Genomic DNA, 25,449 nt, shown 5'->3' with positions numbered 1-25,449 from the left:
CTATCACCATGATAAACATGAGTAATCTGTCAGCACTTCCTGCTTCAAACCGATGTTCACAATAAACTCCTGAGACATCCCAGGACCAACCAAAACTCTTACCTTCGTTCCACCAACCTAACTTCTGCTTCCGGCATTTCCATCCATCTCAGTGTCACCATCACCACCTCTCTCGTGACAATGTCCCAGGCTTTCTCCAGATCCAAAAATTCCAATGCCATTTCACCTTGCACCTCCAACCTCTTTTCCACCAGCAGTCTCAGCACTAATCTGTTGTTCCCCTGCCCTTTTTCTAAACCCATGCTGCTCTTCTACGATCTCCATCTCCACACTCTTCCTTATCCTTCTGTCTCGAGTCCTCGACAGCACCTTCATGGCATGACATTGGAGCATAATGTCTCGGCACTTCCGCAGATCTTAAACATGGCCCTTCACCTTCCATCAGCACGATTATGTCCTCCAATCTCCGGAATTGAACCCTCTCTCATACTTACATCAACAACCTCTTCGTCCAACTGACTCTGACTTCTCCTGTTGCAATTATGATATCTGTACACACCTCATCAATGCCTGGTGCTCTTCCCGTCTTCAAAGCTGTCCAAACCTCCTCTGTGATCTACACAAACTCCACTTTCCCCTACACACAACTCGGTAGCTCCTTTTCACCATTGCTCCCTTCTCGGTTAAACAGTTTTTTGAAATATCCTTCCCACACCCTCAATACTGCTCCCCCCCCCCCCCCACTCTGTCACTCGGCTCTCAACACCACCCTTAATCAGCACCCTGCCCTCCCCACACCCCTCCCACCCACCTTGACTCCTCTCCCACATCATCGAAGCACCCATCCCAACATCCACCACTCACTCCCTCTTCCATGCCTCCCCCTCCATACCTACCTTTCCTTTTGTCCCATTTATCCTGCTCTCCTTAATACAGTACATTAAAATCGTGCCTATTTGGCTTTTTGGTTCACGAGTTATCAAGTGACCACGATATTCGTCATGTGTGTGCGTCTGTCTGTGTGTCTGTGTGTCTGTGTGTCTGTCCGCAGCATATCTACCCGATTATATCATCCGGTCTTGATGAAACTTGGGTGGGAGGTTGATGTCATGATCTAGTTGTGTCATGCCGAGAGTGGGCTTATTGCGCCCATTGTGGGTGGAGCCATGCCCGAAAAAGATGTCTTTTTCGGGGGTAATCGAGTTCAAGCTACATCTTCTCCGAGGGGTTTGGTGGAATCTGACATGGGCTTCGATATTTGGTTAGGCGAATGTCATGTGTCTAGCCCCACGGAGCTCGATTTTTTTTTTCTCTTTTTTTTTTTCTCTTTTTTTACCTTCGCAAAAGCGGAAGGTTATGTTTTGATCGCTGTGTATTTATTTGTATGTCTGTGTGTGTGTGTGTGTATGTTATTCGCATAACTCAAAAAGTATTCAACCGAATTGCATGAAATTTGGTGGGATGATTGGTTATTATACGGGACACATTTGATTAGATTTTGGGAGCAATCGGGTCAAAGGTCAAGGTCAAGGTCACGAAAAGGTCAAAATCGTATTTTTGTTGTTCTGTTCCCTACACTCCCATGCCAAGTACAGAACAGTAGCTGCGGCGAAGGTATGCGCTCTACCGAGTGCCCGTTCGAGTTATTTTTTTTTTTTTTCCCCATTTCATTTTTCACCGAATTTTCGGTATTGTGTAGCTAACTAACCTCATAACTGATATACATTATTTTCTATCTCATTTCAAGGTCAGTAACCTTCGTTTTGACATTTTCGGGCCTGGTCTGTCCGGGCCTGTTTCGGTTATTGTCCGTCCTTTGTCATTGAATACCGCTCGCTCGTGAACCATAGTCGTCTCCTGACTTGTTCTTTTTAATTCATACAATAGCCATTTCTGGCGGCTTTAGCGATGGAGAGTACATTCATGCAATCTATCTGCAAGCAATAATCTAGGGGGGAGCTACTCCACAACAGATGTTTAATTCCCAATGCACTGGTACTCATTTTGCCGACCTCGAAAGGATGACAGGCTGAGTCAACGCCACATGGTGTTAATTCAATGGCCGACTTGAATTTGGAACTCAGGACCCTAGAATCTCAAGCCAGCCACCCTAACCGTGAAGGCAACACCATTCAATTTACAACAGGTAAATGCTTTCCACGAAAAAATAAAAAATAAAAATCAGTCGATTATTTCACAAAAATCACAGTTCAAAAGCCACTCGGTTCGACCCTCAGCACACTCGCGCAAATAGGCCCCTCGGCTCACAAGCTCGGACCATCCGCTAGTTGACTGGGTGCCTCACAGAGAAACGACGGTGGTCCTCACATGCTGACGGTGTGAGGACCACGACAAGAAATGAGAGATTGGCTCCGGTATCAGCAGACAGTGCGACGATGATGTGGAGAAACGAAGGATTGGCTTAAACACATCCCAACGGCGTGAGGACCATGTGGAGAAACGTGTATGGTCTTGCCTTAATTTCCTCCCGAGATACTGGAACAAGCCTCCCAACGGGCTGCTAGCCGAGACCCAGTCTTTCCAATCGGCCCCAATAGATTTGGGAAAAGGAAAACGTTTCCACACGATGGCGTCGCCGATACTTTAAAGAAAGCTGGACGGTGGGCTCAAGGGTCTCTCTCATCGGCGGACAGGTCAAGGAGTCAGACATTTATGCCACGCCACACCAACGAAGACTTTTATAATAATCTTAAATGTGCAATTTAATCTTAAGGCAGGGAATTTCGATCAGGTACCAGCACACAATGACCGACTCGGTGATACCAAGAGATCTTTAACTTTGATAACCTAAATGCAGAGAGGACGAGCTTTGTCTTTATCCAAAAGACAGCATAATGCAAGATGCACCCCATCCTAAGCTTCTGGTACAACAACAACAACAACAACATGCATTTTAAGGCCATTTTCCCTGCCAGAGCGGGGGTTACCCTTGCGGTCCCCATGACAATCTTCTCCATCTTGCCCTATTTTCTGCATCTCTCCTTGTTAACCCCCTTGCCCGCATTTATTCTTCCACCATCTTTAGCCAAGTCTTTCTCGGTCTTCCCCGTCCTCTACTTCCTTCTACATTCATTTCCATCACTCTTCTCAACCAGTCACTTTCCTCCTTCCTCAACACATGACCAAACCATCTCAACCTGTTCCTCTTCACAGCATCAATCACAGGCTCTATTCCCATCATCTTTCACAATTCATCATTTGTCTTCCTCTCTCTCAACGATACTCTGCACATCCATCGAACCATTCGCATTTCCACCCTTTCCAACCTTCGTTGCTGCTCTACGTTCATTACCCATGTCTCGCTCCCATAAATCATAACACTTCTCACACATGCAGCATACACCTTTCCCTTCAACTTCAACGACACTCCCCTCCTCATCAGCACGCCACTCAGTTCCCGAAACTTCTTCCATGCACATCTCACTCTAGCAACCGTTGCCGAGTCTGATCCACCTTCTCCATTCAGCATGTCTCCGAGGTAGCAAAATGTTTTCACACTTTCCAGCTTCACGCCGTCTCCAGGATCCAACTCAACATTTCCTCCATGTGCAGCTCCCTCTGTGCACACCTTACATTTGAATGTAGCTGCCACACTGGTTAATGACCCTCTCAGACCACTACATTTTTGATGAACCCACTCAGCGCACATTGTACATTGAATGGAGTTCACTCCGATACCCTTCCTGCACACAGCACAGGGCCACTTCCCAGTTCTTTCCACCTCACCACATGCTTTACCACTTGCCATCACCTTAGTCTTTCCGATATTCACGTTCAGACCTTTTGTCTCCATGCATTCCTTCCACTTGTTCATCTTTTCTTCAGTCCATCCATACTTTCCGCAATCAACACCAGATCATCTGCATACAACAACTCCCACGGTAAACCCTCCTTTACGTTCTGAGCCAGCACCTCCATCACAGCTACAAATAGTAGTGGACTTAGTACCGACCCCTGATGCACTCCCACCTTCACCTCAAACTCACCACTGTTCCCGTCCTTCGTCCTTACAGCTGTGCGTGCTCTTTTGTACATTGCCATCACTACTCTGATCAACCATTCCTCCACTCCTAACTTCCTCAATGCCCATGTCAATACTTTGCGTGGAACCCTATCGAATGCTTTCTCCAGATCAACAAACCCAAGAAACAACTTCTTCCTCTTCTCCATGTACTTCTCCTGCAACTGCCTCACAATAAAAAGCGCGTCTGTCGTTCCTCTTCCTGGCAAAAATCCAAACTGCATTTCGTCGATCTTCACTTTCTTCCTTATCCTCCTCTCCAACACCCTTTCCAATACCTTCATTCCATGCTCCATTAACTTTATCGCTCGGTACGAGCCACACTCCAGAGGGTCACCTTTCCCCTTGTATAGAGGGACGAGGGTACTCAGTTCCCAATCCACTGGAATGCGGCCTTCTTTCACCACCAGATTACAGATCTCTGTCATTCTCTTCACACCCCAACTTCCTGCTGCCTTCAACATATCTCCCTCAACTCCCGTCGGCCTTCCCGCTTTTCTACTCTTCATTGCTTTTATCGCGTCCTCAACTTCCTTCTCAGTTATCTTCTCTGCCGGTCCTAAAACTGGGTTACTCTCTATGTTGCCATCCCATTCATTCTCTGTATTCAACAGCATTTCCATACATCTTTTCCATCTTCCTTTAATTCCATCTGGATCCACAACGATTTGTCCCACTTCATCCTTCAAGCAACTCACCCCCATCACATCGCACCTCTCTTTCGCTATCTGCTTTGCAATCCTGAATACTGCTCTCTGACCCTCTTCCTAATCCAAGCGTTCTCCGAACATTTTCCGACATGCCTCCTGCGCCTTTGCTACCTCTTTCTTTGCAGCCTTTTTGGCTGCCTTATAACTTTCATGCTCTGCTGTTTCCGCTCCCGTACCCTTCGCCTTCTGCCACTCCTTGGACTTCTTCCTCTTCTCGTCAATCCTCTTTAAAACTTCATCATCCCACCACCATGTTTCCGAGTGCCTCGGTGACCTTTTGTCCATCCACATACCTCACCAACGGCTCCCAACAGACTAGCTTTCATTGACATCCAACCACTTTCAAGCTCAACCACATCATCCTCGACGCTACCCAGCCTCTCTTTTAATGCCTCCCTTACTGTCACCTCTTTCAACCTCCACACCTTCATTCTCGGCTGGTACTTCACCCGCCGAGCTCTCCTCGCACCTTTCACCCTTGTGTCGCAGACAACCAAGTGGTGCTGTGAAACAGCCTCCTCCCCCGGGATCACCATTGTGTCCTGGAGGTGCCCCCTATCTCGCCTACGCACCATCAGGTAGTCAACGGTTGTCGTCGACCCACCTGACGTGTATGTAACAAGCTTATTATCCTCTTTCTGGAACTGAGTCGTACAAATCAACAAATCAGCTCCATCAGCAAACTCCAAAATCCTTTCACCTTCTCCATTTCTCACACCATATCCGTAACCCCCATGAACTCCCTCAAAACCATCCATACTCCTTCCCACATGTCCATTTAGGTCTCCTCCTACCACAACAACTTCCTCATCTTTCACGTTTTCCATCAGCTTCTCCATCGCACACCAGAACTTGTCCTTCTCTTCATCGCTCCGACCAACCTGCGTAGCATATCCCGAGATGACGTTCACCAAGAGCTTTCCAATCACCATTTTCACCATCATCAACCTATCACTCACTCTCGTCACACTCACCACACTGTCTACAAACTCCTCAGAAAACAGGACACCAATACCATTCATGCCCTCCAGGCACCCTTGCCACACAAACTTGTATTTCTGTCCCTGCCTACCCTTCACAATTCTCACACCACTTACCTTCCATCTCGTCTCTTGCACACAACATATGTCCACTCTTCTTTGACCAATACTTCCACCACTTCTCCTGATCGCCCTGTCATTGTCCCTACATTCCTTGTCCCAAACCTCAGAAACCAATCTCCACTTCGGGCTGTACCCTGCCCATATGTAGTTGTAATTGTCATGGTTCTCTTTTTGAGGTAATGTTTTTATGGCCGGATGCCCTTCCTGACGCCAACCCTCTTAGTCGTCTCTTACGGCACGCAGGGATACGGTGTACCTATTCTAATCCAGGGTAAACACTGGGAACGTTTAAAACATGGAAATTCTGGGGGGGGGGGGGGGGGGGGGGGTTGGGCCTCACGGCTGCGGGGGCCCCGTCAGCACCACGCCACGGAGGCCCGGTCAGCACCACACGATGTGATAAATAAAGCTTCTGGTAAATAGGTGCGATTTACCTGAATGAAGTATTCAAACAAAGGTATGTAGGTCTTTCCTTTCAGGTCTGCTCCTTTGAATCTGGTTTGTAATAAAAGAATAAATGATCATTTCATCACCCAGCAACACATTTACGCTATTAATATCCAAAGTCGTGGCAACAGAACGCTCACACATATAGGCGTGTGGTATGTGGGAAACTTTTATGAAGGAGAATAATAATAATCACATCCAATTGATATGAAAGCACAGTACAATTCCCTTGCAAAACAGAATACCATGAAGTCATATGAAGGTGAACATAGCTTTATCATGCTATCCCATCCCATCCCTACCCATGATCTTATATACAGCAAGTTCTCCTACAACATCCCGTCTAACAATGGCGTTTTACTATAACATTGCTAACCAATGGGGGATCACTTTTTTACATACTACGTTTTGTGGTTTGGAGTTAAAGGCCGTCAGTCGGCCATCTTTGGTGGGATTACAAAACAAAATATTCTGCATATGAATACTCTCATGCATTGTCTCTGTGCCAAGTCTGAACAAGATTGGTAAATGCATGTCTGAGAAATGGTTGAGGCAGTGTTCAATATCGGGGTTTTTTACAACTAAATTGGCCACCAGTCTACCAGCTAGACATATTTGTTTGATCAGATCGCAAAATAAAGGGAGGTGCACGTGTATGCCGTCATGTGCTGTGTTGTGCTTATGCCAGGTTTGAAGAAAATCGGAACATGGATGTTCAATAAATGGTTGGGGACATGTTTACATAACAAAATGGCCACCAGTCGGCAATCTTGGATCTTATCCCAAAAAAGAAACACATGCGTATGTAAGCCATCATTCATTATCTGTGTGCCAAGTTTGAACAACATCTGTAATTGCATGTCAGATAAATGGTTGAGGACGTGTTCAACATCGGGGTTTCTACAAGTAAATTGGCCGCCAGTCGGCCATCTTTGATCGAATCAAGAAGCAAAATGATGTGCATATGTCATGTGCTGCCTTTTCCGCTTTGCCAACTTTTTACCATTTGAGCTATTGTCATCAAATTTTCACTAAAGCTTTGTTATGATATTACAAATTAATAATTTTGTCAAAGGGTCAAAAGTCAGCATCACACAAATCATCAATTTTCATCCAATTGACATGAAATTTTAAGAATTTGCACATTGGGTCACTGAATTGGTCCCTCAATGAAAAGCTAGAAGCCGATTTAGTTTTTAATCGGAAGCTCAAAGGTCAAGGCTGCATAAAATCATCAATTTTCATTTTGTATTTTTTTAAAAACCGTTCTCGTTATTTTGAGCATGCAGAAGAAAAAGACACATGGATGCAAACGGACGAGGACGGGCTTTGCATTTTCAGATGTTTTCTGGTTTTATGACTCGGGTGTTTTTGAATGTAAATGTACAAAAATTTGCTTTTTTAGACTTATTAGATGTATTTTTAATGCAAAAATTAAAATAAAAACTTTCGACTTGGAACACATTTAATGGTATTTACATTCATTTAAATGAGGGGAAAAAAATTGTTCATCATTTGACAACGTCGCAGTTTTTAGGGGCAAATTAACGACATTGTAGGATAACTAACTGACCGCATTAACCATGCCTAACCTAACCTAACCTAACCTAACACAACCCTCTTACTTGCAGGTTCCATTATACCCTTGCATGTTGTGTCCAACTGTAGCCTGGTGTTGGCTTAGCGGTTAGGGTGCCGGCTTGGGATCCTAGGATCCTGGGTTCGAATCCCGGTCGATCGTTGAATTAACGCCAGGGGGGGTTGACTCAGCCTGTCATCCCTCCGAGGTAGGCAAATTGAGTACCAGCTCACTGGTAATTCCCTGTGTGTCGCAAGAGGCGACTAACAGGGTTGGCGGCAGGAAGAGCATCCGGCCATAAAACATTGCTTCAAAAAGGGGACCATGGTGCCCGAAAAAGGCCAACCCCTGCTCTGCAGGGAAAAATGGCCTCTAAAGGCGGTTCGTTGTGTCCAACTGTGGCCTCACTTTCAGCATATTATTTTTTCAGCCTTTTCACTGTCTGTCTCCTCACTTTTGCATGAGCCTACATTTGGTATCTGAAATGAATTTTTAAAACTCCAGGCAAATGCTTGGCAGTGTAAAAAAAAAACTGGGTCCTAAAGCGAAAGCATTGAGGAGTACAAAATACCTGTCGGTGATGGTGTACTCCTCAGGGGTCTTAAACAAGGCCTGCAGACGAGCTTCCATCATGATGTACGTCTTGGAAGTTGCGTTATCTGGAAATGAGAATAACGTACTGAAATTAAGTTTTAATCTGAATGATCTGGACTTTGACCCAACTACAAGCTAACACACCACAATTTACTTGCATCAGCGATTAGCTCGAGGTTTAAAAAAGACAAAGAATTACAAAGCTATTCAAACTCCCTTTAATATGCAATTAATGAGTTTATAATAAAAGCAGTGCAGTCGAAAAACTAGAACGCCACTCGGTGGAGAGCATCCCGCCAAGACTGAACAGTTTATGGTTTGTATCCCACCGATAGGCCGAGTCTGCATGCGGACCTGAACCAAAATCTATATCAGCTTGTTATTGTCATCTACCCAACTCATCCACCGAGTTTTGTCAAATGTCGTCCACAACTTTTTGAAACATCATGGTATACTGTATATAGTTTTTGGCTCTGTGACTCAATGGTGAAGAATCACTTGAAAAATTATCGTATCCAGATGCTGATTCGGATGTTAACAAAAATCGAATCAATTCGTTCTTGTCACACAATCGAATCAATTCGGACAGGTTGTCCACCAAGTTTTGTCCAAATCAACCAAAAATTTTGAAATTAACTGCTCACAGACAGAAAAATAAAGACCGAGGTGAAAACAATCTCCATCCACATTCGGTGGCGGAGGCAACAATACTGAATTATGACCTTTGACGCGGATGTAGGTGTGGGCGGGGTTCACGCAGATACTAAGGTTGCTTGGAAGTGTCCATGGCGTGGTGGTCCAAGCAATGAGAGCCACAGTTGGTTCATCGGTGAGAGGGAAAGAAACTATGACGGCTGGATCATCCACATCCTTTTGGAGTTGGATGAGGGCAGAAAGAAAGAAGGTCACAATTGCCATTAACATTTTACATCCACACACACTCCTACAGTGTCCTTTCTGACCGACCTTCCTCGACAAATTCCTATTCGTTCCAATATTGTATTCGAGCAATCTTCACCACTTTAATCCATTGCTTGCTCAACCACCTCCAAACCAATAACTTTAAATAGGTTGCCATGTTTATCATGCAAAGTCAAACAGAACGAAAAAAAAAAAAAAAAAATCAGCTCATTCACTGCTACCGCTCTTTGTACCTAAATTGCAAAATTGGTCACATTTCCTTTCTAACAATACTACAAAACATTTATTAGGGAGGGGAGGTGCACAGAATTCAGCCAATCACCACTGATCTGACCAGGTTGAGATAATGTCATGAGGAACAGAAAATAGATATCTGCAACATGAAAGCGAAATGTTCAACGGTTTTTGAAAGATCACGTGCACGGACGGATGATTAGTCGGTCGAATAGAGCTCATTTTAATGTGCCGTCTCTGACCTTGGCGGAGGGGCGAGGGACAAAAAGATGCACAACCGTGAATAGAAGTTTACATAAATTTACAGATAATTGTCGATGAAGATGTATTCAGTATATTTAATACGACTTTATACAAAACCAACAAAGGGTTGCTATCACGAGCAAAAAAACATGAACAACATAGATGACCAAAAACCCCTTTAACTATTCAGCTTTTTTACAGAACAATATTTAAGGTAAGGACAGAAAATAAATTTGCGAATTAGCAGAAGTCCGTCACATCAGCATATTCACGTAACACTTAAGCTGTGTGGTGTTTTAAACCCCCATTCCTAGAAAAGCTTTCTTACGCAAACGACATTTCAAAGGTGGCCTCCAAAGACAGTGGCAGACCGGGCATCATCTGCCATACAAGGTCTTTCCTTGGCACACCTGGAGTCCTTTCCACCTACAATGATTCATCCACAACTTGGAGTATTGCTCTTCCCTCTGGGCTGGTGCTCCTCCCTCTCACCTTGCTCAGGTTGACACCATGGAAACAAAGGCCTTCAATAATATTGGAATGTACCACAATAAAATGGAGTCAATTTATCTGGACTGGGCACCAGCATCATCTCTTAGTTTATCACTTTCACGTCACAGCCAGGTCGGTGGTCTGTCTTCTGCCACCTCTTTTCTGTTCTTGCACCCTCTGCTCTTCCTGGGCTTTGTCTCCCAAAGGTTTCTGCAGGATACATGTGGTCCACAAGCAACGCCCATCTGTTGAAACTCCCAGAATCTTGAATCACTGCTCACCGCCACTCATTAGTTCCTCTTTTTCCCACCTGGGGAACCAACTTCCACATGTTCTTCAATCTCATTCGTCCCTCCAGGGCTTCGACACAGCTAGCTGTTTCACCACCATCTCAGATCATCCCCAATCCAAAACCATGATCTTTTCTACCCTGATAGTGAATAAATCGCACCCATCTCTCCAAGATTCTGTGGCATCCAAACCTTTCAACATTATTGGAATCTCTCATTACGACACCAAAACACAAGGTCAGCTGCTCTCACCACAGACAGGTTTGATGGCATCTATTGTTTTCGCCTCCTCCCATCTGTTCTTGCAGACGTATGGCCCTCCCCAGCTCACCCAAGACATTGTTCCAACAACTTCTTCCTGGTTCAACCCCAAGAATCCAGGCTTTCCTTGCACCACTCTTATTCCTCTCTTGTCCTGTTTGTAGAACTGCCTTCCAGAGATGGTTCAAATGCACTCTCGTCACTCCAAGGCGACAGAGCAACCGGTGGATGATCTTCTCAGATCATCCCTCATCCCTACCAGAAATATTTCTACCCCCATTAACCCTACCTAAATCAACCTTCTTACTTGCAGGTTACTGGATTTCCTTCCCACCTATCTCTCTCTCTCATTTCCTGTTTGTTCATTCTCTTGTTCGATGTGTCCAACTGTTGCCCCACTGCCACTACTCGTACATTGCCTTTTTGTCTCGTTTTCCTTCCATCAGGCTCAATTTTAAACAATTTTTTAAAACTGTATAGATATGTCGCACGTCTTCCTGTTTGCTAAGCAATATTTTTTGTCTTGATTCACCACACATAAAAGTTTCTAACAATCTGAGAAACAATCTGAACACCTTGCCCTGTTTGGAATGCCATCTGAAAGAAAGAGGGAAAAAATTTCTTCTGTGAAGGTAGACAAATTATACAAGTACCCAAACCACCAAAGGGTACAAACCTTGTAGTTCTGGTTCGCCTCGAAGTTCGAGAGAGGTGTGTGGCAGGCTATGGAAAAGGGCATGACCTTGACGCTCCGGTAAATGAAACCTTTATCAAACAACTGCTTGAACACCCACCTGCATTGCCAAAACAAAATAAGCAGGTTAGTTTATTTGCAGGTATAAAATGGACCAAATCATCCAACGAGGCTATAAAGTGAACCTGGACTTGTCGATAAAAGGAGAATTCTGCAGGTAAATTAATAATTTGGAGAATTTGTCTTAGAGTTATTAGCCAGTACCCATAATCATTTATTTCCCACTTTAAAGCAAGTGATGATAATAAAGATATCTGCAAGTGAAACCTGTACAAAATATACAAATAACTAACGTTTAATAAATAATTTTATGAGTGACTGATTACCTCTGCCACTAAAGGTTGATGCAGGTTATGTTTTCAACAATGTCGATTTGTTTGTGTGTATGTGTATGTGTGTCTATGTTTGTGTGTGTGTCCATGTTTGTGTGTGTGTCCATGTTTGTGTGTGTGTCCATGTTTGTGTGTGTGTCCATGTTTGTGTGTGTGTCCATGTTTGTGTGTGTGTCCATGTTTGTGTGTGTGTCCATGTTTGTGTGTGTGTCCATGTTTGTGTGTGTGTCCATGTTTGTGTGTGTGTCCATGTTTGTGTGTGTGTCCATGTTTGTGTGTGTGTCCATGTTTGTGTGTGTGTGTCCATGTTTGTGTGTGTGTGTCCATGTTTGTGTGTGTGTCCATGTTTGTGTGTGTGTCCATGTTTGTGTGTGTGTCCATGTTTGTGTGTGTGTCCATGTTTGTGTGTGTGTCCATGTTTGTGTGTGTGTCCATGTTTGTGTGTGTGTCCATGTTTGTGTGTGTGTCCATGTTTGTGTGTGTGTCCATGTTTGTGTGTGTGTCCATGTTTGTGTGTGTGTCCATGTTTGTGTGTGTGTCCATGTTTGTGTGTGTGTCCATGTTTGTGTGTGTGTCCATGTTTGTGTGTGTGTCCATGTTTGTGTGTGTGTCCATGTTTGTGTGTGTGTCCATGTTTGTGTGTGTGTCCACGTTTGTGTGTGTGTCCATGTTTGTGTGTGTCCATGTTTGTGTGTGTGGGAGGGGGCAACACCACGCATACCTCTTTTAAGGTGTGTATAAACCCTGGAATAAACGTGGGAGGGGGCAACACCACGCATACCTCTTTTAAGGTGTGTATAAACCCTGGAATATTTCAGCAATCAATACAATGCTGAAACTATGTAAGTTAAGTTAATGAGTAATTTAATGAGTAATTTAATGAGTAATTTAATAAGTAATTTAATGAGTAATTTAATAAGTAATTTGATGAGTTATTTAATGAGTAATTTAATGAGTAATTTAATGAGTAATTTAATAAGTAATTTAATGAGTAATTTAATAAGTAATTTAATGAGTAATTTAATGAGTAATTTAATAAGTAATTTAATAAGTAATTTAATGAGTAATTTAATGAGGAATTAAAAGTGGGAGGGGGCAACACCACGCATACCTCTTTTAAGGTGTGTATAAACCCTGGAATAAACGTGGGAGGGGGCAACACCACGCATACCTCTTTTAAGGTGTGTATAAACCCTGGAATATTTCAGCAATCAATACGATGCTGAAATGATGTAATTTACTGTGTAAGAGGGTCGACCTTGGGTTTGTTTGGGGTTTGTTGTTTATTTTTGTGGGTGTGTATTTTTGTGTATTTTGGATATATTTTCACGACTAATTCCAGTTAACATCCTGCAAAATTTGCTCGTTTTCTGGCCGAGTCGAAATTGCGTTGAGGTCCTATGGCATGCGCCATTAAAAGCGCTGTGTAATGGTTGAGCTCCCTTTATTTCGTTTCGGTCATGCGGATGAGCAGACAAAATGACGAATGCTGCGGCTGGAGCAGTGGAAGCGATTTTTGAATTGTTCAATGATTATTCGATATTGTTATGACTTATTGTCAATAGGTATACTAAGTGGCCATGAGGTAGCCTGTTGCTATGTACAGTTTTATTCTATTGTTGATTATACCACATAGCTGTGGTGATAAAGGAAATGTTCGTTTTAAATAGATGATTATGATAGGACCATGACTATAAAATCATGATGATTATTATGAATGATATCATAGGGTTCAAATGCAGAATGATTGCATGAACTTGGGAAAGAACTTTCAAGCCCTATGGGATAAAGTGGGTGTTACAAGCGATGGAGTTTCAAAATTTAGCATGATTGAAGGAATTTTACAGTCTTATTTCAGGAGTTTTACGAAATTTATATTGCCAAGAGATTTGGGTACTATTAAAAAAAAAAAAAATGATGAGATATTTTTCCCAATGAACTTTAATATCTGCCATCCATTTTGGCTGTCTCACGAATGAAGGATGAGTTGCCTTTAGTGGTTGCAAAGAAAATTTGTGGAGACCAGGCAAAATGGGGAAATATGTCAGATATGACCCTAGGACAGGACGGTGATTCATCAATTGACATGAGGTACGAACCAGAGGTGACGACCGATGAGATTCGATCTCAGTCAATGGATGGACCTGTCCTGACATCATTGGGGAAAGGGCTTATGCAAGGAGTCATCCAAAATGATTAATTTGATTTATTGATGAATATTGATGAATTAATTGAAATTGAATAATTGATTGAATTGTTGATTGATTGAATCTAATTGATTGAATTTAATTGAATAAATTTAACTGAATAAATTGAACTGAATAAATTGAATTGAATATATTGATTGTTTGATTGATGAAAATGCGGTCTCAAGAAAGAAGCTTTGATATCTTTGTGAGATATTATCAATGTGAAGACAACCTTGGAAAATTGAGCAAGGTGGTGAGTTTATATACAGATATATATGTGCGGTTACCATTGTGTGATTTCCCCGTCAACAGAGCGGACACCTGAGGATTCACCCATTTCATACTGACCCTCCGGCTCATCTGCAAATACTGATCTGTGAGATTGGATTGTGCAAAAGCCACAGGTGAGGGAGATTCTCTGGAAATCACCGTTTGAACAGGTGGAGAGATCCTTCCTGGAGGTACGAGTGAAGCTTTAGAGGAACAAACTACAACACATCCAACGCTACTTTGATAAAAGGCAGAATGGGAAATGGAGCCTGCAAGAACACACAAGGACAACCAGAGATTCCACAAAAAGGTACTTGTACACATCATATGTACGACCGTTATGGTGCCGAAGCTATAAGGCAGGTCGAGAATTGGTATTTGTGGACAAAGGGACATGATGAGGAGTTTCCAAGAGATGGTACATTTGAGCGAAGTCGATTGGAAAGATTGGAACAAAGATTGAAAGCCAGGAAGAGACAGAATCTAACGGTAGACTGGCTTGCATTCCATCTTTGGGATGGTGAATCCAGACAACGGGAACAGCAAGAACGGATAACGGATCTAGAACTTAAAATAAAAAGGATACAGGATACAGTGGAGGAGACAAATGCACAACTGCCCTCGAAATTAGGAATGAAAGTGACAGTTGTCCCATCTGATTTCCAGTTGTCTCCCCAAAAAGGACGGTACAGAGAATTTTTTCGTGTTTCAGGAGATAACGAGAGATTGCAGTGGCAACTCAGGGATGTAGAGATGCAGCCCAGAAATACAAGTGCACAGGTGCACAGACCAGGCAATGACAGAAACCGGTGTTTCAAGTGTGGACGGATGGGAAATTGGAAAAAAGGATGTCCGTATACCAAAAGGAAGACAAGTTCATAGGGTAAACCAAGATCAAGGGTACCAGTGCTGACCGATACCTCAGACAATGATTAGGCCTTCATTGCGACAAATCCCAAATGACGATTGGCCTCAACAAATTAGATTACTGGACAAACATGAATAACTGTCGATGATTCTTGGGTCTGAAAAGTTGTCGGAGCAAGAATTATTCATTTTTCTTTTGCTTGTAAGCAAATTGATAATTAATTGATCAAATGCCGAAATTGGATCTTTTATGTTGGGCACAAAATTTTAAATTTACAAAGTTTGGAACAATTGCTTTGCAATTTTTTTGGCAAACCAAGTGACAAGAGTCACATCATGACCAGGTGGGAATTTCGGACTATTGTTCCACACGAATGATAGGTCAGTGGTCGACTGACATACAAATGGGTGGGTCGTCAAATTTGGATTTGTTCTGTGTGTGTGTCTGTGTGGACAAATTCTGCGTGGGTTCTGCGTCTGCGTGGGTTCTGCGTCTGCGTGGGCTCTGCGTCTGCGTGGGCTCTGCGTCTGCGTGGGCTCTGCGTCTGCGTGGGCTCTGCGTCTGCGTGGGCTCTGCGTCTGCGTGGGCTCTGCGTCTGCGTGGGCTCTGCGTCTGCGTGGGCTCTGCGTCTGCGTGGGCTCTGCGTCTGCGTGGGCTCTGCGTCTGCGTGGGCTCTGCGTCTGCGTGGGCTCTGCGTCTGCGTGGGCTCTGCGTCTGCGTGGGCTCTGCGTCTGCGTGGGCTCTGCGTCTGCGTGGGCTCTGCGTCTGCGTGGGCTCTGCGTCTGCGTGGGCTCTGCGTCTGCGTGGGCTCTGCGTCTGCGTGGGCTCTGCGTCTGCGTGGGCTCTGCGTCTGCGTGGGCTCTGCGTCTGCGTGGGCTCTGCGTCTGCGTGGGCTCTGCGTCTGCGTGGGCTCTGCGTCTGCGTGGGCTCTGCGTCTGCGTGGGCTCTGCGTCTGCGTGGGCTCTGCGTCTGCGTGGGCTCTGCGTCTGCGTGGGCTCTGCGTCTGCGTGGGCTCTGCGTCTGCGTGGGCTCTGCGTCTGCGTGGGCTCTGCGTCTGCGTGGGCTCTGCGTCTGCGTGGGCTCTGCGTCTGCGTGGGCTCTGCGTCTGCGTGGGCTCTGCGTCTGCGTGGGCTCTGCGTCTGCGTGGGCTCTGCGTCTGCGTGGGCTCTGCGTCTGCGTGGGCTCTGCGTCTGCGTGGGCTCTGCGTCTGCGTGGGCTCTGCGTCTGCGTGGGCTCTGCGTCTGCGTGGGCTCTGCGTCTGCGTGGGCTCTGCGTCTGCGTGGGCTCTGCGTCTGCGTGGGCTCTGCGTCTGCGTGGGCTCTGCGTCTGCGTGGGCTCTGCGTCTGCGTGGGCTCTGCGTCTGCGTGGGCTCTGCGTCTGCGTGGGCTCTGCGTCTGCGTGGGCTCTGCGTCTGCGTGGGCTCTGCGTCTGCGTGGGCTCTGCGTCTGCGTGGGCTCTGCGTCTGCGTGGGCTCTGCGTCTGCGTGGGCTCTGCGTCTGCGTGGGCTCTGCGTCTGCGTGGGCTCTGCGTCTGCGTGGGCTCTGCGTCTGCGTGGGCTCTGCGTCTGCGTGGGCTCTGCGTCTGCGTGGGCTCTGCGTCTGCGTGGGTTCTGCGTCTGCGTGGGTTCTGCGTCTGCGTGGGTTCTGCGTCTGCGTGGGTTCTGCGTCTGCGTGGGTTCTGCGTCTGCGTGGGTTCTGCGTCTGCGTCTGCGCGTCAAGGGTCGATTTGATTACAGATCCAAATCAGTGAGAAGAACCCATTGGTCTCTCAATGCAAATGTTTATCACACAGTGCCACTTGGTGGAAGTTGGTACTACAAGTCATAAATCATAAAAGGGGGGGGGGGGGGTGAGGGGTGGGGGATGAAACCGGCCGTTAGGACACATCATTTGCTCGTACCTCGATGCGAAATGCAATAATCTTGTTAATTATTTCATTATCTTGCCAAAACGAAGTTTTTGCTAGATGTATCAGTCAGCTTGTATGTTTGTTTGTTTGTTTGTTTTTTTGTTTGTGGTTAATCATTTTTTTTTCATGTTTAGATCACTCTGTAGACCACAGTTATTATTGGAAACTCCTGTAACTTCGCATATCAGAGTCCTATAGAGATACCCTTCAGCACACAAAATTTTGAAGGTCAAGGTCAAAGGTCAAGGTCACTTTGCGGTCAATCATGGAGGTCAACGAAACCCTTATTTTTTGAGTAACTTTGATCGGATCGTCTCCAAACTTCATGGGAATCTAGTATATGGTCCGGCGCTCAGCTGATTAGTTTTTGGTGGCGATCGGCCTTGACCTTCAAGGTCATTTTGAAGGTCATTCAATTGGGTCAATCATGGAGGTCAACGAAACCCTTATTTTTTGAGTAACTTTGATCTTATGATCTCCAAACTTGGTGGGTATATAGGGTGTGGTATGGCGCTCAGCTGATTAGTTTTTGGTGTCGATTGGCCTTGACCTTCAAGGTCATTTTGAAGGTCATTCAATTTTGACCAAAAGGTAAAATTTTCAAGTTTCAGTTACCATATTTACCACAGTTATTATTGGAAACTCCTGTAACTTCGCATATCAGAGTCCTATAGAGATACCCTTCAGCACACAAAATTTTGAAGGTCAAGGTCAAAGGTCAAGGTCACTTTGCGGTCAATCATGGAGGTCAACGAAACCCTTATTTTTTGAGTAACTTTGATCTTATGATCTCCAAACTTGGTGGGTATATAGGGTGTGGTATGGCGCTCAGCTGATTAGTTTTTGGTGTCGATCGGCCTTGACCTTCAAGGTCATTTTGAAGGTCATTCAATTGGGTCAATCATGGAGGTCAACGAAACCCTTATTTTTTGAGTAACTTTGATCTTATGATCTCCAAACTTGGTGGGTATATAGGGTGTGGTATGGCGCTCAGCTGATTAGTTTTTGGTGTCGATCGGCCTTGACCTTCAAGGTCATTTTGAAGGTCATTCAATTTTGACCAAAAGGTAAAATTTTCAAGTTTCAGTTACCATATCGAGTAGTACCTCAAATTGAAGCCCTTGTTGAGTGCTTTCCAAACATATAACTAGTTTGACAATGTGACGTCATTTGACGGCGTTATGACGAAAAAACTGCACTTTTCATGTATATTGTATTGCTTTAGTTCGCATTGTTTAGGTCACTCTGTAGAGCACAGTTCCCTTTGGAAACTCTTGTAAGTTCGCATATCAGAGTCTTTTAGAGATACCCTTTAGCACACAAAATTATGAAGGTCAAGGTCAAAGGTCAAGGTCACTTGGCAAGATACGGTTCACCCTGTGGGTGACATATGTTTATTTTTTTGTTTTTTTGTTTGTGGTTAATCATTTTTTTTTCACGTTTAGATCACTCTGTAGACCACAGTTATTATTGGAAACTCCTGTAACTTCGCATATCAGAGTCCTATAGAGATACCCTTCAGCACACAAAATTTTGAAGGTCAAGGTCAAAGGTCAAGGTCACTTTGCGGTCAATCATGGAGGTCAACGAAACCCTTATTTTTTGAGTAACTTTGATCTTATGATCTCCAAACTTGGTGGGTATATAGGGTGTGGTATGGCGCTCAGCTGATTAGTTTTTGGTGTCGATCGGCCTTGACCTTCAAGGTCATTTTGAAGGTCATTCAATTTTGACCAAAAGGTAAAATTTTCAAGTTTCAGTTACCATATCGAGTAGTACCTCAAATTGAAGCCCTTGTTGAGTGCTTTCCAAACATATAACTAGTTTGACAATGTGACGTCATTTGACGGCGTTATGACGAAAAAACTGCACTTTTCATGTATATTGTATTGCTTTAGTTCGCATTGTTTAGGTCACTCTGTAGACCACAGTTATTATTGGAAACTCCTGTAACTTCGCATATCAGAGTCCTATAGAGATACCCTTCAGCACACAAAATTTTGAAGGTCAAGGTCAAAGGTCAAGGTCACTTTGTGGTCAATCATGGAGGTCGACGAAACACTAATTTTTTGAGTAACTTTGATCGGATCGTCTCCAAACTTCATGGGAATCTAGTATATGGTCCGGCGCTCAGCTGATTAGTTTTTGGTGGCGATCGGCCTTGACCTTCATGGTTAGCGCTGGAGGTCGAAAATTATTGACCCCAAGGTCAAATTACGAAACCCTTATTTTTTGAGTAACTTTGATCTTATGATCTCCAAACTTGGTGGGTATATAGGGTGTGGTATGGCGCTCAGTTGATTAGTTTTTGGTGTCGATCGGCCTTGACCTTCAAGGTCATTTTGAAGGTCATTCAATTTTGACCAAAAGGTAAAATTTTCAAGTTTCAGTTACCATATCGAGTAGTACCTCAAATTGAAGCCCTTGTTGAGTGCTTTCCAAACATATTTAGACATTATATAAATGACGTCATTTGGTGACGTTATAAGGCAAACACGTATTTTTCAAGGTCACTCTCTAGAACGATTATCATCGGAATATCTCGTGGGCAGACATTCCTCAAAGAGTCGCTTCTAGTGGATAGCAGTTCTGTTCACCTCAGTGTGACCTGAAGCAAGTCACTCATGTTCACATTTTGGCAAGATACGGTTCACCCTGTGGGTGACATATGTTTATTTTTATCTTTTGTTTACATAGTCAAGGCTGGGAGACAACGGATCAGGACGCAGCAACAGAGCAAAAGGAATAACACAAGTGCGAAACGACAACAGCAGGACAGAGGGATAAAATAGACAGAGACAGGCAAACAAGAGATGCAGGTAGCGATGAGGGGCAGGGGGGAACACAAGGGATGGACAAGATGGATACATAAGCAACATTTTGGGAGGAGGTGGGGTTATTTAACGGGTGTAGAAAAGATCATGATTTTGGATGGGGAATGACACAAGATGGTGGTGAATAGCTGTCTAGAAGACCTGGAGGGAAGAACTAGATTGAAAAGTGTGGAAGTTGGTTCCACAGGTGTGAAAAAATAACAAATGAGTGGAGGAAAGCAGTGGCTTTGTATTTTGGCAGTTTCACGATGAGGGGGTTGCTGGTGGACCGATGAGGAGGTTGCTGGTGGACCGATGAGGGGGTTGCTGGTGGCCCCAGGTATCCTGCGGATACCTAGGGGGATGAGGTAGACAAAGCACGGAGAGGGCAAAGGGTGCAAGACCAGGAAGGAGGCAGAAGAAGACGGACCACTGGCCTGTCAGCGATGGCAAAGTGATAAGTCCAAGCACTCAGCGTCATCGCGAGAGATTCTAATGATCTTGAAAGCTTTGGTTTCCACGGCGTCAAACTGAGCAAGGTGTGAGGCAGTGGCACCATCGCAGCGGTGAGAGCAGCAAGTACTCCATCAAGCTGCAGATGAAAGTCTTGTAGATGGATAAGAGCTCAGGTGTGCCAAGGAAAGACTTTGCACAACGGAAGAGGCATGGTCGGTGTCTAGGTTTGGAGGCAAACTTCGAAATGTGGCTTTCCCAAGAGAGATCATGGCTGAGAGTGAGACCCAAGAGTTTTAGTGACTGAACCTCTGAGAGGTTTGTTGAGAAAGTAGATGGGAGGGCTTGTGGTCCTTTCAGAGAGTTTAGTGAGAGTGTGATATTTGTGAGCGTTGAATGACATATTTGAATGACAAGGAGAGGGAAAAGGCTGCTGCAGGTCTGTCTGAAGGATGAGGGATGTCACAGCAAAAATTGGAGCCACTAAAGAGATGGAGATTATTTACTAATACACTTTTCTTCTTCTCTTTCAATTCCTCCCTATCACTAATCCCTCTGCTCTCTCTCTCTCCTGTCCCTATCCTCTCCAGTCCCTCTCTCATCCCCTCTATTCTCTTCTCCCCAGTCCCTCTCTCCTCTCCAGTCCCTCTCTCCTCTCCAGTCCCTCTCTCCCTCTCCAGTCCCTCTCTCCTCTCCAGTCCCTCTCCCCCTTCTCTCCAGTCCCTCTCCCCTCTCCCTTCTCTCCAGTCACTCTTCTCTCCAGTCCCTCTCCCCTCCCTTCTCTCCAGTCCCTCTCCCCTCCCTTCTCCTCTCACCTCCCTTCCCTTCCCTTCTCCTCTCACCTCCGCTCCCCTCGCCAGACCCTCTCTCTTCCCTTCCCTTCTCCTCTCGCCTTATCTCTCCTCTCCAGTCCCTCTCTCCTCCCTTCTCTCCAGTCCCTCTCCCCCTCCCTTCTCTCCAGTCACTCTCCCCTCCCTTCTCTCCACTCCCTCTCCCCTCCCTTCTCTCCAGTCCCTCTCCCCTCCCTTCTCTCCAGTCCCTCTCCCCTCCCTTCTCTCCAGTCACTCTCCCCTCCCTTCTCTCCAGTCCCTCTCCCCCTCCCTTCTCTCCAGTCCCTCTCCCCTCCCTTCTCTCCAGTCCCTCTCCCCTCCCTTCTCTCCCCTCCCTTCTCTCCCCTCCCTTCTCTCCAGTCCCTCTCCCCTCCCTTCTCCCCAGTCCCTCTCCCCTCCCTTCCCCTCTCTCCAGTCCCTCTCCCCTCCATTCCCCTCTCCTCTTCCAACTCTCCTCCCCTCCCATCTCCTCTTCTCTCCAGTCCCTCTCCCCTCCCTCTACTCTACAATCCCTCTCCTCTCCCGTCCGTTCCCTCTCCTCTCCTCTCCTCTCCTATCCTATCATATCCTATCATATCCTATCATATCATATCCTATCCTATCCTATCCTATCATATCCTATCCTATCATATCCTATCATATCATATCCTATCATATCCTATCATATCCTATCCTATCTCCTTCCTCTCCTCTCTTGATACCATGTCACCTCGTTCTTTTCCAAGCCTTGATCGAGTAGAGAAAGAAATGTTAAGATAAATATTTCTGGGAAAGTGAATGTCAACCTTCAGTAAAAACTAAATTTGACTCGCATATTGCAAAAATAAAAGGAAGCTCATAAAAAAGAAAAATGCAAAGCATCCAGTGTGAAAAGATGATCAATATTTTAAGGTTTCACACATTATCGAGTTGGCCAAGATGTGCATCACCCAAAGTGGTAAAGTGCAAAATGTTAGGAGATGAAATAAGCATCAAATAACCTCACCAAACACTCTCCATGAACCAGGGGTAGAGCGTCTTGTAGTCATTCTTGAAATCAATCCACCGACCCAAACGCTTCACGGTCAACTAAACAAAGGAAAGGAGGAAATCAAGCTGAGCGTTGTTCACCATTCAGATTGCCGATACACAGCCCATCTCAAGCAACATTTAAACTGTATACCTTAATGTCACCATCTTCAACCACCAAACAACACACTTAATAGTTGCCATGGAAATATCAAGACGCGTTATCATAACCAATCGCATTTGGGTTCATCACATCACGAAAACAGCAAAAAATAAAAATGAAAAACATTTCTACCATATAATATGTCATTCCAAATTTGTAAGTCAATGATAATGAAACTCGTCTGAACAAAGATGCAAGTTCTCCATACAAGTACAATTTCTCCCAAATTACGCAATTCAAGGATAACTCAGGAGGATGCATTACAGCTCGTTGTCAAAGTGTTCACCAATGAGTTATCTATCCAATGTGGGTGTGATCCATCATGGGGTAGGACTTAACCAAAAACTCATGTTCTTCTGATGCAATGCCAGCAAGGTGAAATGGTCATTAAGCCGGCTGCCCCATCTGCAGCAAGTTGTCGATGTCAAATATCGCACGGATTCGCTATACAATTCGCCACTATCTGCACTATCTTCGACACTATTCGCAAAGTGTGATCTCTGGGTTGTGGATACAGCTCGGGACATGATGATGGGCTAAATGGCCTGCTTGCATCCAAACATCCCTGCATCCGTTTTTCCTATCGATATCGGTCTAGTGGGACATCAATATGTCTGTGGTAAGACCGCACAAGTCTAATTAGAAACAAAGCTTCTATATCCAGGCACTTGAAAGTTATTTTGACAGGCGACCCTTCTATATTCCTTCATGGTTTCCCACCAAAAGTATAATATTTTATCATACGAGCTGCCTGGTGTTGGCTTAGCGGTTAGGGTGCCGGCTTAGGATCCTAGGATCCTGGGTTTGAATCCCTGGTCGATCGCTGAATTAACGCCAGGGGGGTTGACTCAGCCTGTCATCCTTCCGAGGTCGGCAAATTGAGTACCAGCTTGCTGGGATGAATGATCACGGTGTGTACCCGGATTCAGAATAGGTACACCGTATCCCTGCGCTTCGTAAGAGCGTGACCAAGGGTTGGCGTCAGGAAAGGCATCCGGCCATAAAAACATTGCCTCAAACAGGGAACCATGATTGTCATGGGGCCCGCAAGGCTAACCCCTGCTCTAGCTGGGAAAATGGCCTTAAAACGATCATTCATTCATTCATTCATACGAGCTAAGGAGGAAATTACACGCAAGTAATAATCGAGGCTCATGGAAAAGTGGGAACACAAAACAGATCAGACAACATAAAAGGAACAGCAGGAGAAGAGGGAAATACCAGCAACAGGACGGAGGAAGAAAATATATAGAGACAGACAAACAAGGGATGCAGGTGACGATGAGGGGTACGGGACAACGCAAGGGGTGGACAAAATGGATACAAAAGCAAAATTTTGGGAGGGTTAGGGTGGTTTAGTGAGTGTAGAAAAGATCATGGGGGGATGATTTGAGATGGTAGTGAACAGCTATCATGAAGACCTGGAGGGAGGAACGAGATTGGAGTGTGGAAGGTGGTTCCACAGGCATGAAAAAAAGAGAAACAAATGAATGGAGGTGAGCATTGGTTCGGGGTTTTGGCAGTTTCACTAGCAGCAGGTTTCTTGAGAAGTGCGTGCGTTCTGCAGATACTTTGGGGGGAGGGATACAAAGCAGGGAGAGGGCAACAGGTGCATGATCAGAAATGAGGTGGAAGAAGGCAGAGACCACCAAGCTGTCTGTGATGGTGAAGTGATAGTCTCCAAAGGACTGGCATTTGAGGCCTCAAGGATCTCGTGTGGTTCCTCTGACACTGTGCGATGGTGAGAGCGGCCTGGGGGGGGGGCATTTCTGGCGCAATTTTATTGCGTAGCAAGAGGGAACGGCTGGAGTGCAGACGAAGGCGGAATGTACTTGGCTTTGCCCCCCCAATGTACTTGGCTTAACCATCATGCCAGATGGTCAGGCCTCACTGACAGACCTCGTTTCAGCCCTAAAACGTCCACTTGACAGAGCACAGAGCGGGCTTATTAAAGCTCAGCTCGCTATGAGAATGTGAGACCTGACGAGTCGGTGGCGGAATTGGCAGATGACATTCGCTGTTCCATTAGTATTGTGCATGCCAACAAGACCGCCCATGCCCAGGAGTGTGTACTGTGTAGCCATGGAAATAGACATGCAGGCTATGCCAGACCTGAGGTCCCAGCTGTCGGTATGGTGTCCGGCAACCATGTGTGAGGCAGCTGACACTGAGGCCCGCTGGGAGGCCGCTAGGCGCACACCAAAGGGCCTGCTGATAGAGATGAGACAAGTACGGCCAAAAGGGGCAAACAGGTCCAGGGAAATTATCAGAGTCGACCGTGAATCATCCACAGACAAGATGCTCCAGGATATTTATTATGGGAGGCAGACAGACGCAGGACCATGGCAGGAGACTCCATTGGTGGGGCACGAAATGAACGTTTTCAGCACCAAATGAACCAATCAACACCAGAAAGACTCTATACGGAGTTATATGGATCAGTTTGACATTACAGGATCTGGCCTGAAAGATAAATCTGCTGGAAGGTCAAGAAAGTCAAATGATAAGGTGAATGTTGTTATGGAGGCATTAACCAACAGTGCTAAAAAGTGAATTAGGAGAGCACCACTTGAGTTAAACATTCTGAAAAGCTCGGTTAACGATAATTGAGGTTTACATGTTATAAATGCAAACAGTTCACAAACTTTTAGATGGTTAAGAAACAAGATTAAATGTTTGTGAATTATTAATTGAACGGATAGAATTGGACGAACGTTTTTTTTGTATCAAATCTCATTTATTGTGATGAGGCTACATCAAGTTAATCATCACAATTGGAGGATATGGGGAGAAGAAAATTCACATGAATTGTATGAACACGAAAGGGAATCGCCTTAAGTAAATATCTGGTTTGCCATCTGCCATTTTGTCACCTTCTCACATCTCTGGACCCTATTTCTTTGATAGATACACTGTCACCAGCATTCCGTACCATAACATGCTAC

The 25,449-nt window shown here is 45.1% G+C and overlaps 1 protein-coding gene across 7 annotated transcripts in view; it reads right to left on the bottom strand.

Moving 5' to 3' along the window:
• Window positions 1-25,449, bottom strand: part of IARS1 (isoleucyl-tRNA synthetase 1) — a 212,201-nt gene that overhangs the window by 169,538 nt on the left and 17,214 nt on the right. For all 7 annotated transcript variants that reach the window (XM_068111971.2, XM_078775506.1, XM_078775509.1 and 4 more), the window contains 5 exons: window positions 22,319-22,401; window positions 11,593-11,710; window positions 9,198-9,345; window positions 8,453-8,540; window positions 6,290-6,350 (listed from right to left, as the gene is read on the bottom strand). In XM_068111971.2, coding sequence (XP_067968072.2) covers window positions 6,290-6,350; window positions 8,453-8,540; window positions 9,198-9,345; window positions 11,593-11,710; window positions 22,319-22,401 — 498 coding nt within the window. The remainder of the gene's footprint in view (window positions 1-6,289; window positions 6,351-8,452; window positions 8,541-9,197; window positions 9,346-11,592; window positions 11,711-22,318; window positions 22,402-25,449) is intronic.

This window comes from Myxine glutinosa, chromosome 4, assembly GCF_964187855.1.
Source record: "Myxine glutinosa chromosome 4, kmMyxGlut1.1, whole genome shotgun sequence".
Lineage (NCBI taxonomy): Eukaryota > Metazoa > Chordata > Myxini > Myxiniformes > Myxinidae > Myxine > Myxine glutinosa.
This window is presented reverse-complemented; position numbering and strand designations above follow the sequence as displayed.